The 12892-nt window shown below is 30.1% G+C and overlaps 1 protein-coding gene across 1 annotated transcript in view; it reads right to left on the reverse strand.

Annotated features, from left to right (window-relative positions):
• Positions 1 to 4854: 4854 nt before the first annotated feature.
• LOC129914695 (peroxidase-like) overlaps positions 4855 to 12892 on the reverse strand; it is a 72921-nt gene continuing 64883 nt past the window's right edge. Inside the window, exons 2-10 of the mRNA XM_055994037.1 lie at positions 9760 to 9929; positions 9464 to 9676; positions 9165 to 9376; positions 8366 to 9110; positions 8141 to 8297; positions 5775 to 5945; positions 5511 to 5709; positions 5346 to 5451; positions 4855 to 5290 (exon numbers count right to left, since the gene is read on the reverse strand). Coding sequence (XP_055850012.1) covers positions 5158 to 5290; positions 5346 to 5451; positions 5511 to 5709; positions 5775 to 5945; positions 8141 to 8297; positions 8366 to 9110; positions 9165 to 9376; positions 9464 to 9676; positions 9760 to 9929 — 2106 coding nt within the window. The 3' untranslated portion in view covers positions 4855 to 5157. The remainder of the gene's footprint in view (positions 5291 to 5345; positions 5452 to 5510; positions 5710 to 5774; positions 5946 to 8140; positions 8298 to 8365; positions 9111 to 9164; positions 9377 to 9463; positions 9677 to 9759; positions 9930 to 12892) is intronic.

Genomic DNA, 12892 nt, shown 5'->3' on the forward strand with positions numbered 1-12892 from the left:
TCAAAAGATATAACTAACAATAAATCTTTTTTTAGGAATGCTAGCTTTTATATAAACTTTCTGTAAAGACATGATTTATGACTGTCTTTTGCCAGATTCTCGCAAATAAAAAAGATAACAATATGTGGTAACAAAATTTTAACTGAATCACTTTTACAAATTAAGGTAAGTATTTCAGGTTAAACAGTCATTTTTTTAAACTTTAGTTAACAGGTCCAATAAAAGTAGGATTTAACCGGTTTTTTTTTTTTAAAGATAATAAAGCATTTGCGTAATTTTTTGTCTGTTGAACCGCAACAGGCAAGGGTTTTGTATGGTTCAAGGTTGTGACTTGTGAGTATGCATCAGAAGCATTCTAATTGTTGCAATAAAGTGAATGAATGGTTATTTGGAGAATAAATGTCATTATTACCTACTATTTAAATCCAAAATATTTATATATTTTTTTTTATTGCAAAACAGGTGTTAGCTTAAAATAAATAACGTAGGTAGGTACACGACATGGTAATACGTACTTGCTCATATAAATTATATAAAGTTGGTTAAAAAAAAAACTTTTTGAATTTTGAATACTTACTAATTTTATTCTACCATAACGAATACAAAATTTCCTTCGGGCGTTGTCTGGAAAAAGCGAACTTTAGATGAATTTTGTAAACTATGGTTTGAATTTATAGTCAGACAGAGCATATTCATATGCACAGGCTTTTCAAGCAAATAATCTGATCTAGAATTTCTTTAAAAATTCATACTTTTTTTTTAATATTTAATCCTATGTTAGACCAGGGTAAATAATTTTTGAAACCAAAAAAAATCATAGTAGGATGAAACCCATTGGAAAAGGAGGTAAATATGATAAAAATTAAAGGAAAAATAAATTAAGGGCGAGTCGAGTTTGGGAAGTGGGTGGGTTGAGTTTTTAATGGTAAAAAATGGTATATCTCGATTTCCGGCAAAACTACAAGTTCTATGAAAAAAGTTGTATGGCAAAGTTGTAGGTAATAAAAAGATCTACAACTTATGCATTAACAATTTTTTTACATAACCTCAAAATTTATATGAAAAATTCAAAAAACCGAGTTTTTGGTTTTTTATTTTTATCTTTTTTCAAAAAGATATTTTTTTCTACAAAATTTGGTGAAAACCTACCCTCTTATGTCTCAGATACACAGTAATTTATTTGATTTCAAATATTAATTTTTTAACCTTATTTTGACTTAATATCAAAAAAACACCCTACTTTTCAATCGAAAATTCACGTGTCAAAATATCAGTTTTTTTTTTTTAAATCGGTGGGTAATTTGTTCGGTAAAATCTCTTCTTTCTGATGGTGTAAACATAAATTTACATTAGTATACCATAGTACATATTCTCGTAAAATGCAAAAAATGAAAAACCTTAAATTCGAAAAAAAATGTTTATCATTATTAACAATTTTGGTCTATTTATTAAAATTTAAACTTTATAGTGTTTATAGATAATGCACTGTAAAATTTAATTTAAGTTTAATTTTAAAGAATTGGGTTGACGGCCTCGGATTCGAAAGGCTTGAAACCGACTGTTATATTTATACCTACAGTTAAAAAAAGCAATTCTGTCTGTTTGTATGTAACTCGAGCTACTTAAAAATTTTTGATTAGAATTATGTAGGTAAATTCGATATATTTTTTTTTTTAATTAATACATCGATATATTTCAGGGATCTATTTGCCTCATATCATCAGGATAAAAAAATATTAGATAGTAATTTTTAATTCTAATCTGTTTCCTCTTAAAAATATGATTAAAAATATGAAACATAAATATTAAAAAAATATTTTTATAAAATAGCCCTTCCGATTGCGTTTGAAAGTCAACAATTTTAAAATCAATTTTCATTCAAAACATTAATTCATACTTTTCTTAAAAAACATGAGGGTAAGTAACTAGACACATACGTGCAATCTACACGGAGAAAAAAAGACACCTTAAAATAAGATGATGTCCAGCTTAAATCCCACCACCCTAAAATTTCATTAAAATGTTTCCACATAAAAATAAGACAATCTCCCATTTAAACTAAGTGGAGTTCTTTCAGATTTGGGCATTCAAAAAAGTAAGATGATTTATCGGATTAATTTATGACGGAAGTCATCTTGGTCAAAAAACCATGCAGAAACCCGCTTTATTTAATCCGCTCGTTTTTAGGTGTTTTTCTCCTGCAGTCACGCATTTTTTGTTTTTGTTGTGAATGGTAAAGTGCACTAGGGATAAGAAAATAAATTGTAAAATTTTGTATAAAATGCGATCCCATGTTTCTTTTATCCGAATTTTTGAGGAAAAGGAAATGTTATTAAAATTACAAATTTTTTTGGCGTAAAACCAATACTTGCCTATTAGATCAAGTAAACAACATTATAATTTATGCCTCCTATCAGTGTTGCCAGAGAATTTTAGAGGCAAGGAGCCGAATTTTAGAAGTCTTGGAGCCAAAAATCGCCAATTACAAAAATTGTTCATAAAAACTCAAAATATTGCATGTTGTACCATTTTTGTTTTTTCATCATTTTTTTTTCCAACTTCAAATTAACTTAGATATATGATAACAAAAACAAAAAATAAAAAAAAATAAAAAAGAAATAATACCTATTCTGTACTAAATTTATCAGACTTCAAGTTAGATTTCTTAATTTTTTTTTTGTAATAAATAAGAAAAAAAATATACATTGTGGAAAAGTGGAAACAAAATATGAGGCGTTCAGAATAATAATGGGTCAAGTTCATTATCGTGCATTATTCTGAACTTTGAGAAGCTTTTTCTCAGACACTAAAGGAACTTTTGAAATAAATGTTTCACAGATCGATAACTCTATACATATATGTCCAAAATGTCTTTCTTTTATTTTTTTTTTTTGACATAAAACGAAACCCTTAATTTTTAAGACCTTAAAACATCCAACCTAAAGAGAAGTGGACTTGACCCATTATAATTCTGAACGCCTCATATATGAATAAAAATGGAAGTAGATACATTCACAATTGTGCTTTTCAGCAAGACGTCAGATTCTACTTCGAAGAAGTTTAGTTCTACTTCGAAGACTTTTAATTCGTTATCATAATAATCAAGTTCTTTTCTTATAAAAGTTTTAAATTTTGAAGGAGCCAAAAATCGCCAAATTGAAAACTTAAGGAGCCAAATTTTGATAAATCGGAAATCAGAATTTGAAGGAGCCGGAGAAAACTTGAAGGAGCCGGTTTGGCTTTCGTAGCAATAGGTCCACTGGTGATTTGATGGTTTATCTCACCGATCAGTGGAGCAAATCATTACACCGTTTTGGAGAAAGTAAGATTATTGCACTTGATATTTCAAAAGCATTTGATAGAGTTTGGCATCAAGCTCTCTTATCGAAAATGCTTGCATTCGGTATTGATGAATCTCTTCTTCGTTGGATTAGAAATTACCTTTCAAATCGTTCAATTCAAGTTGTATTGGATGGATTCAAGTCTGAAACCCACAAAATAAATGCTGGTGTGCCCCAGGGCTCCATTTTGTCTCCGACTCTCTTCCTCATTTTTATTAATGATCTACTCTCTGAAACTTCTAATCCACTAAATTGTTTCGCTGACGATAGTACCCTCCTTCGGATGTGGATCTTCAACGGCAAAATATGATAAGCTCATTAAATTCTGATCTCGAATGCATTGTCCAATGGGGAATAAGAAACCGCGTAGAATTTAATGCTTCTAAAACACAATGCTGCTTACTATCACTAAAACGAAACCCTCCCCCTTTGCCACTATCCATGAGTGGTACTTGCATCGAGGAAACTGAACAGCTTTCGATTTTAGGAATGTCCATTACAAACCACCTCCTGTGGAATGAGCACATATTCGATGTCGCCAAAAACTCTGCGAAATGCTTAGGTTTCCTCCGAAGATGTAAGAAATTTTTCACCCCTTCTGATCTAGCTACAATTTATAAAGCATACATTCGTCCAAGGCTCGAGTACAATTCCCATATCTGGGCAGGTGCTCCTAAGACCCACTTGAGTTATTTGGATCGAATCCAAAATAGAGCTTTTAAAATGATAGGTGATAGGTCCATTACAGATACAATCCCATCTCTCGAGCACCGCCGGAATGTATCATGCCTGTCCTTATTTTATAGGTATTTTTTTTTTAATGTTCAAACGAAATAGCTAGTTGCATTCCTCCCCTTAAGCAATTCAACCGTGATACTCGTACTTCAAGGAATGCCCATCAGTTTACACTAGAGCCCAATTTCGGACGTACCGTCAAGTATAGAGATTCCTTCTTTAGCCGTACTACGAGAATGTGGAATGCATTACCTACCCGCCTCAGTTTTTCCCTCCCATTTTAATGTTCAGAACTTTAAAACCAATGTGCATCGGCATCTCCTTTTAAATCCTTTCCACTTTCCTTAAAGCTCGTTTGTTTTTGTTTTCTTCTTAAAATTTGTGCCAAGAGGTTAGTGTTATCGCTTAGCCTTTAGCAGTTAAAGTTGTAAAGTTTGCTTGAATTCAAAGTGCTGCCAAGTTTGGCAATACTCTTATTTATTTTAAAAACAGTAAGCTCACTCTATTTGACTGGAGTTCAATTTTCCCTCCTAAATTCTTTTTCATATGAATTCATTCTGGGGGTTTTGACGTCGATATAAATACCTATAATAATTTTGAGAATTTTTTTGATATATAAAATTAGAAATTTATTTTCCAAGGGTGTAACACTGAGCCTGATAGATAAGTGAAACAAAATTATTTTATTTATTATTTTATTTTTATTTACACATTTTACAATTTAATCGTATTTTTTTACAATACAAATAAATAAATTTGAGGAAAAATACTCTTTAGATATAAAAAAAAATTACAAGTTTTGTAAGGCTAAAATATTCCTGTCTTTTAGCACCTGTTCTCAACTTTTAATAACTTGTTTTTTTCAATAAGCATTATTTGTTATCTAAAATAACAAAAATTCTGTAGAAGTTAGCTTATGGATTTAAATGAGTTAAAATACTTTGAGCTCTAGTTAAACTTTTGTTTTCTTTAAGAATAATTTCCATTATGAATTCAGGTATATGTAAACAATAAAATGAAATTCTGATTTTATGTACATCTTAGGCTAAATTATTCTACTTCTCGATTTCATGTTCTTATTTTACTTTTTCGAATGTGCATGTGGACCAATGGGTCCATAAAAACCAGGCGGCTGGGAATAACCTTCGGGACTTCTATCAATCCATTTCGACAAGTCTACAACTGGAATTTCCTCGCATGGTATAATTGGATTACTGAAAAAAAGTTAATTAAAACAAACATTAAAATATCTGCAAAAGAAAAACTTACGCCTTTGAAACTGTAACAAAAGCACTTGGTTGCATCGATGTAATATGATTTCCATTGTCACACATTAATCTTGCCATACTGGCCTTTCGGATTTCTTCAAGTTGTTCTAAAAAGGAAGAAATAGTGTTTTTAATAATTCACAATCAATATCTGATAAAAATTTACCTTTAGTAAATCCACTAATTCTATCACCACCTTCAAAGAAATACCGATCACCAACACGAGTTCTGAAGAATTGTTCAGTTAAAATACATAAGAAGGTTGGTCCAGCCAATGCTCCAGCTACATTGGATTCCAATGCACCACCAACAGTAAGATCCACATCATCAGGAGTTGAATAAAGATTTTGCAATCTATCAACAACCTGCACAAAAATTTAAGAAAAATTGAGGTTAGAAGTATTTTTAATGGTATCTTTAGACATCGTACATCGTTATCAATAAGATCAGTAAAGTCCTTCCATGTTGTAGCTCGTTTCAATCCGCAAAATTCTCTCATGTCGTTGTATGAAGCAAGACCATGATCACGATTACGTTGAATATCAATTGCTCGTAGATCACCACCGAATGGCATGTTTCTTCTGAACAGGAAATGTTTGATCTGAAAAAGATTTATTTATTGCGTGAGTTTTAGTTTTTTTTAATGATGACAAAAATCCAACGATTTCTGCATGGATCAAAAGCGATCTAGAATGGTTAATTTTTCGGTTACTTTTTTGATTGAAAAATATGCTATTTTTTTAAATTAAATTCGTCAAAAGTTCAAAAAATATTTTTTTGCTCAAAAAACATTTAAAATAGATAGAAAACACAACAAAGTAATTTTTAACCAAGTTTTGTTAAAATCCAACCATTTTTTTTTCAATATTTTTGGGGTAATATAAAAAAATTGATTGGGTAAAAGTTGTAGACACTTTTACAATCTACAACTTTTACATATAACTTTTTTCAATGGGAGGTCTACTGTTGAAAGAAATCGTAATTACGAATAAAAGTGTATTGTTAATTTTTACTTACAATTTAGGTACTATAGGGAAAAAAAAAAAAAAAAAAATCAGACATGTAGATAATTTAAAGGACTACAACAATAATTTATTTTTTTAGCCAATACTTGCACCGTTTACAAAATAATAAGGCAAGAGTTTGCTAAACAAAAAACGTCTTTGACTTAATATTACTTATTTTGTATTTGTTTCAACAAAAATAATGTGCACCAAATCGATAGAAAATGTTGTAACGAACAATTAATAGCTTTATTTTTTGTCGTAGGACATTCTGAAGCCGAGTTATTCCCAAAAAACTATATTTTTGGGTGTTTTCGCACCGGTTTTGCATGCGTTCATTTATCAATTGCTCGGCCATCTTTAGTGATAAAGAGCTGATTTTTTCTGTAAAATGCAGGACTTGAATAAGGCTACAAAATAAATTAGAAAAATGTCAATCATGATATAAGCTTTTTTCGAAATAATGACAAAAATGTGTTTTTTAACAACAAGAATTTGACTTAAAATGGCTGCCATTTTGTATTTACTCACTCAAATACAATGAAATTACATACAACGATAGAAAATATTATAAGGAAGAGAATGTATGTTTATTTTTTGGTCTACGACAATCTGGAGCAAAGATATCAGCTTAGAAGTAAAATATCCCAAAAAATGCATTTTTGCGAATAACTCCGCTAATAAGAATGATCAGGTGGTGAGAAATTGGGTTTAAGCCTTTTAAATATACCCCTATCGATCCATGAAATAAAAACTGACAGTGCCTCTCTGCGCAAGGTCAAATGACGCTTTGACTGGAGTATCTAACGGTTTTCCAATTTGTTTTTTCTAAAAATTCTTTTTTATGCAAGAAATCAAATGTTGTACTTGTTTTTGTGCTAAAGATCATTTAAAACGGTGTTTAAAACAGATTTTATTTTTTTATACTACTTATGAAATTTCTTAACAATATGAAATTTTAAATTTTCCCTAATTTTAGCCAATAAAAAGGTGTTAACATTAGAGTTATTTTTACCATAAGAGTACGTGCGACCCCTGTCGTGCATTTTATTTTTTCAGGTGAAAGGATGTTTTTTTGAGGTGCGGGGCTTAGTAATAATACTTAAAAATATTGATGTCTAGCAAAAACGTTAGGTACATTGGGGATTGAAACAAAGAATTTAAAGATTTTATAAAAATAAATTAGGGTAAAAATTCTTTTTTTTTTTTTCGAGAAAAAGATATGTTGAAATTTTGAACTGGAATGTTATTTGGAAATATTTTTGGTGGGAGACCGAAACAATCCCGAAAACCATAATCCGAAAAACAAAAGTTCCGAAAATCCAAGATCACTAAAATTCATAATCCTTAAAATTTGGAAAATCTAAAAAAAAACAATTTTGCGCTCTAAAGGTAAATTCTTTCAATCTGAATTCTTCTCAAATCTCTTCAGATCGACGGACGCGAGACAATGAAAAAGAACGTTAAATGTCTTACCAATTTGATTAAATTAGTTTCGGTTTATTCAAAAAGGTCTGCCCTATAACATTGGAATTTGCATTCTTTACTTTACAGACCCAATGAAAGCATGGCGGCTTCGGTATTAAGTGTTTTCAAAAACAAAATATTTTTAGTAAGAATTAATCATTCTAACAAATGATTGTAGTTTGATTTTAAAAATGTAACAATACCTAATGTCCTTTATTGTAGAACAAATATTTAGTATTTTATTTAACTTTTTTTTTAATTAGGTATTATTAATATATTTATTCAACTTTTTTTTTTAACTTTAATAAACCTTTGATTAACTTACCTCTCTATCAAAGTTAATATCAGTAAGTTCCTCAGGTTGTGTACCCAAACCTCTTGTCAATGAATCAAAATTATCGCCAACTTCAAGAATACCAGGACGATTGAACCAGTCACTAAGACGCAGTGAACCAAGAACGGATCGTAATTCAGAGATCAAGCTATAAATTAAAACAAGTGCAAATATTAAAGTCACAACCCAAAATGCCTTCAAATTTCAAAAACTCACTCTAATCTTCCTTCAATCTGTGAATGGAAATACCTAAAAGCAGCTGTAGCATGTTCATTCAACACCGATGGATCAATACTAGGATCATAATCATTGACATGACTTCCTGCTGGCGCCTTATAGATCAATCTATTCTTCAACATATTCTCCCATCCCAAAAAGATAGGCAACCATTCGTAGTAACTGATTTGTTGATATTGTCCGATATTGATCTTTCTTGATTCCTGGAATAATACTCTATCGGACCAATGAGGGTTCAATTTCGCCAATTCCTCAGCAATACGATTATGTTCTCGAATAAGAACAGTATGAAGAATAGTCAAACCGGGATTCTGATTGACACGAATATCACCAGCTAAATAACAAACTTCATTGGCATCCTGCACATCACAATCTGTGGTAACGTTCGGTGTCCTTGGCAACCATCTTCCTCCATTTCGTTCCTCGACTATCATCTGACCACGCTGGAAAGCCCTAATAACTCGATTTTGTTCGATAGAGTTTCCATAGACAAGAGAAAGATCCATATAGCTTGTGACAGCTGACAGTTGCTCGGCTGGTCCACCATTATAGTTACAATTAATGTCACGATCGGTTAAAGTTCGAATGAATTCCATGCACTCGGTACCGGTTTGGGAGTGAGCCGGATCATGGGGTGGAATTACAATAGGGAAACAGGTCTTGTGAGCACTGGACTTTCCGATTAGACGACCCTCGGGTGTACAACAGGAAATAATGTGTCTCTCTGCAAATATCAATGATATCAGTTTTAAGCTCAAAAACAGGGTTTATCACTTACTTGATTGGGTTCCACCAGCTTGCATACTCATATCGTGGGTTATTATTTGACCCCATTGCATATTAACTAGGGTAAAGTCTGGATCAGGAACATCTAGCTCACCGAAAACCACCAACGACACAAGTCTGGCATTAGGTAATGGCTCGCCGGTAACGGAACGTGTTGGCTGCTGAATTCCATCGCCATATCTGGGAGACAATAGACGACCATATCTGTAATAACCACAAAAACACACACATACAGTTTAATTAAACCTCATTCATTTGACATCCCAGCTATGTGGCTGGCGGTTAAAATACCTTGAATTAGCTATGCCCAATTGGGGATTTCCCAAATTGTTGCAAGAGCCATCTAGAGTTCGATATGGCAGTTCGGCGCATGATGGTGGAGCTGTACCGCAAGCAGCTGAACCAGGCATTGGAAAAGTTGGTCCATAGGGACTGGCAAAGGCAGCAAACGGATTTGGTGGCTGCGACGAGACTTCGAAATGTGATGCTGGTGGGGGAAGGGGTCTGTAATCGAATGAGATACAAAAAATATTGTCATACACTGGGTGAAGAACTTTTTTGTATGGGCACAGCAAAAGTATACAAACCGTGGATAGCCTCTGGCATGAAACAATTCTGGCTGCTGGACGGTGTAGCCGGTAAAGTCGTTACTTGGATTCTCATGAATTACATTATATTCGGCTGTGGATACTTTAACTCCATGAGCTGAGAGTAAACTTTGCATGAGCAACAAAACTAGAGTAGTGGATAACGTCATCTGGAAGAGAATTTCAAATTGATTGATACAAAATGTTAAAAAATCAAACTTATAACTTTTTTTTAGGAGAATATTTGTTTTTATTTAATATCTTGATTATCAAAAAGGGTTTAAAACTAATTGATAAATTAATAGGGAGCTATTTAATTCGAAAAATATTTAAAAATTATCTTTAACTATAAAAACATTTCACATTTTTTCCGTGCATACTAAACAACTTATGGATACTTAGTTTTAATAAATATTTGGCTATTAAAAATTGCTAAAATAGTTAATAAATTGTTACAAAGATAGAAACTTTTTACTTTGTATTTCCACGTAAAGGATAAAGTTGTTGTAATACATATAATTGATTTGGATGAGTTTGCCCAACTTAGTAATACTTAATCCCGGTGTGCAAATAAACAATTGTATGAACACAAAATTTAACTACAAGTAAACAAACTTGTTATTTCCGTTACCTGCATACTAGGTACATAAAGCATTAAAAAGAAAGACAACAAAAGAAATTATATATTAACGTTCTTCTATAAAAAGATGTTACGTATACGCCACAGTGATCAATATTTTTATACAAAGATGTAGTTCAAAACTCTCCTTCGATCCTCAAGATTTAAAACGACCAAAATACCATATTTAAGTGTTATAAGCTGTGATTGTTTGTTGTTTTTATTTCCTAGAATATTTGATCTAAAATCAAGAAGGTGGGAAAGTTGAATTCTAGGCATTTTTAAAACCAAAACAAGTTTAATTAAAGATTTTTTTTTCTCTTTAACAATTTGTTGATTAGTGGAGCAACTAAAGCAAATTATAAGGGAACCCGACCGAAAAGCTCTGATTTTGATGATTTTTTTTTTTCAAACGTGGGTAATTAAAAATATTCTAAGGTCTATAGATTAAAAATTGCTGATGTTGCCGTATTGTTTTTTAAAATTAAAATTAAATTTTTTTGAACAAAACCATTTTTTTTGCTTGAATTTCATAAAACAAGTGATAACAAAAGATTCTCAAAATAATTTAAGGAAAAAAAATATATGGGAGTAAAAGAAAATCTTCCAATGTTTAAGCGATAAATGCAATTTTCTCACATACTGACTTCAAACACAAAAAAAAATATTTTTGAACACAACGGCAACCTACAATATTTACAGACAGGTTTTTAAAAAGCTAGAATCTCATTTGTACCTGAAAAATTTAAATACACTTAATTTAAATATGAGTTTTTGAAAGAATAGTCCTCAACTCAAAATTTTGGAAAAAAAAAACGTTAGGCATTAAAAAATTTTAAATGGCTTTTTTCGAACTTTTTCGTAGTAAAATATGAATTTTTTTGTTTTTAATTTTTGGCCATAAATATTATAAGTTGAATTACAAAGAGGTAATATGTATTACAGTTTTGAAAAAAAAAAAATATAAAAATTAATTCAATTTCATTGATTTTTTTTTGATAAAAATTGAATTTTTGCATTGCAATAATTGATTTTCTCAAAGATTTTGGCAAACAAGAACTTTAAAATTTTGCTATTTAACTTTCAACAATAAGGGCTATTGAATGAATAAAAAATAACTTTATATTTAAATGTTAAATTTTTTTCAAAACTTCTATTAAAAAAAGTTCTTCGAAAACGAAAAACTTTTTAATTTTTTTTCATAAACTGTAATAGATATTGACATTTTCTTTTATAATTTCAAATTATTATAAATGTGGCCAAAAAAATTTGAAAAATAAATGCATTTTATATTACCAAAAAAGGTTTAAAAACGACATTTTAAAATTTTTTCAATATATTTTTTTTTTCAAAATCTGAGTTCAATTACCATTTTTCAAAAGCCCTTTATTCAATTTACTTAATTTTAATTTTACAAATATGAATAAGCTTCTAGCTTTTTAAAAATGTATATTTAAATATGGTAGGTGTTGCAGTTGTGTTTAAATATTTGTTTTTGTTTTTGAAGTCACTTAATAAGAAAATTGCATCTATCGCTTAAACGATGAAAGATTGTCCCTCACTCCCATATATTTTTTTTTCCTTAAATTTCTTAGAAAATCTTTTGGCATCAATTAATTTATGAAATTAAGCAAAATTTTTGAAAACCTTTTTTTTTGTTTACAAAAATCTTCAATTAAATTTAAAAAATCAAAATGGCAACACCGGCAATTTTTAATCTTTAGACTTTAAAGTATTTTTAATTACCGACGTTTAAAAAAAAAATCATCAAAATCTAAGCTGTTCGGCCGGGTTCCCTATTATTGCCATTTTTTGAGCTTTAGTTACTCCACTAAATGACTAATACAGAGGATATTTTTTTATTTAAGGGGGGAAAAAAAATTGAAAATAGCTTAAAACTAAGTTCTTTTACAAATTAGGTGACTTTTCTTACATTTAAAACATTTTGTTTTTTATTGTAGGCTACCATAAAAAAACATTTGTTCTAAAACTAAGTTCAATCACAAGGCACAGTTTAATTGCATTGCAGCTGCCTGGATACCAAAAATAAATCGATCCAACAGCATGAGAGCCAAATCTTTGTGTTATTTTAGAATTTTTGCTGAAAAATAAATGAGCTTTTTACTCAAATTTTAAGAAGATTTATCTATCAAAATAATAAGAAATCTCTATGGAAAACTTTCTTAATCGTTGATATAAATAAGATTTCATTATAAAGCAACACAATAAGGCAATATTTTAGTTTTAAGGTTAATTTTTGACTTTCTGTTAAATTACTAAACCAATTCTAACAAAAAAATTCACGAAAAAGGATTTCTAAGCTTAATTTAAGATAATAAAAATTTTCAAAAATATCATTTTTGGATTTAAAAAAAAAATAATTTTTTTAAATCAATTTTTCGATTAGGGAGCATAACAACATACCAAAATTTAAAAACTTATTTTTTTTAACAAATTTTTTTAGAAAACATTTTCTTACTCAAAGAAAAATTTAAAATCTTTCGAAATCTCAAT

This window comes from Episyrphus balteatus, chromosome 3 (assembly GCF_945859705.1).
Source record: "Episyrphus balteatus chromosome 3, idEpiBalt1.1, whole genome shotgun sequence".
Lineage (NCBI taxonomy): Eukaryota > Metazoa > Arthropoda > Insecta > Diptera > Syrphidae > Episyrphus > Episyrphus balteatus.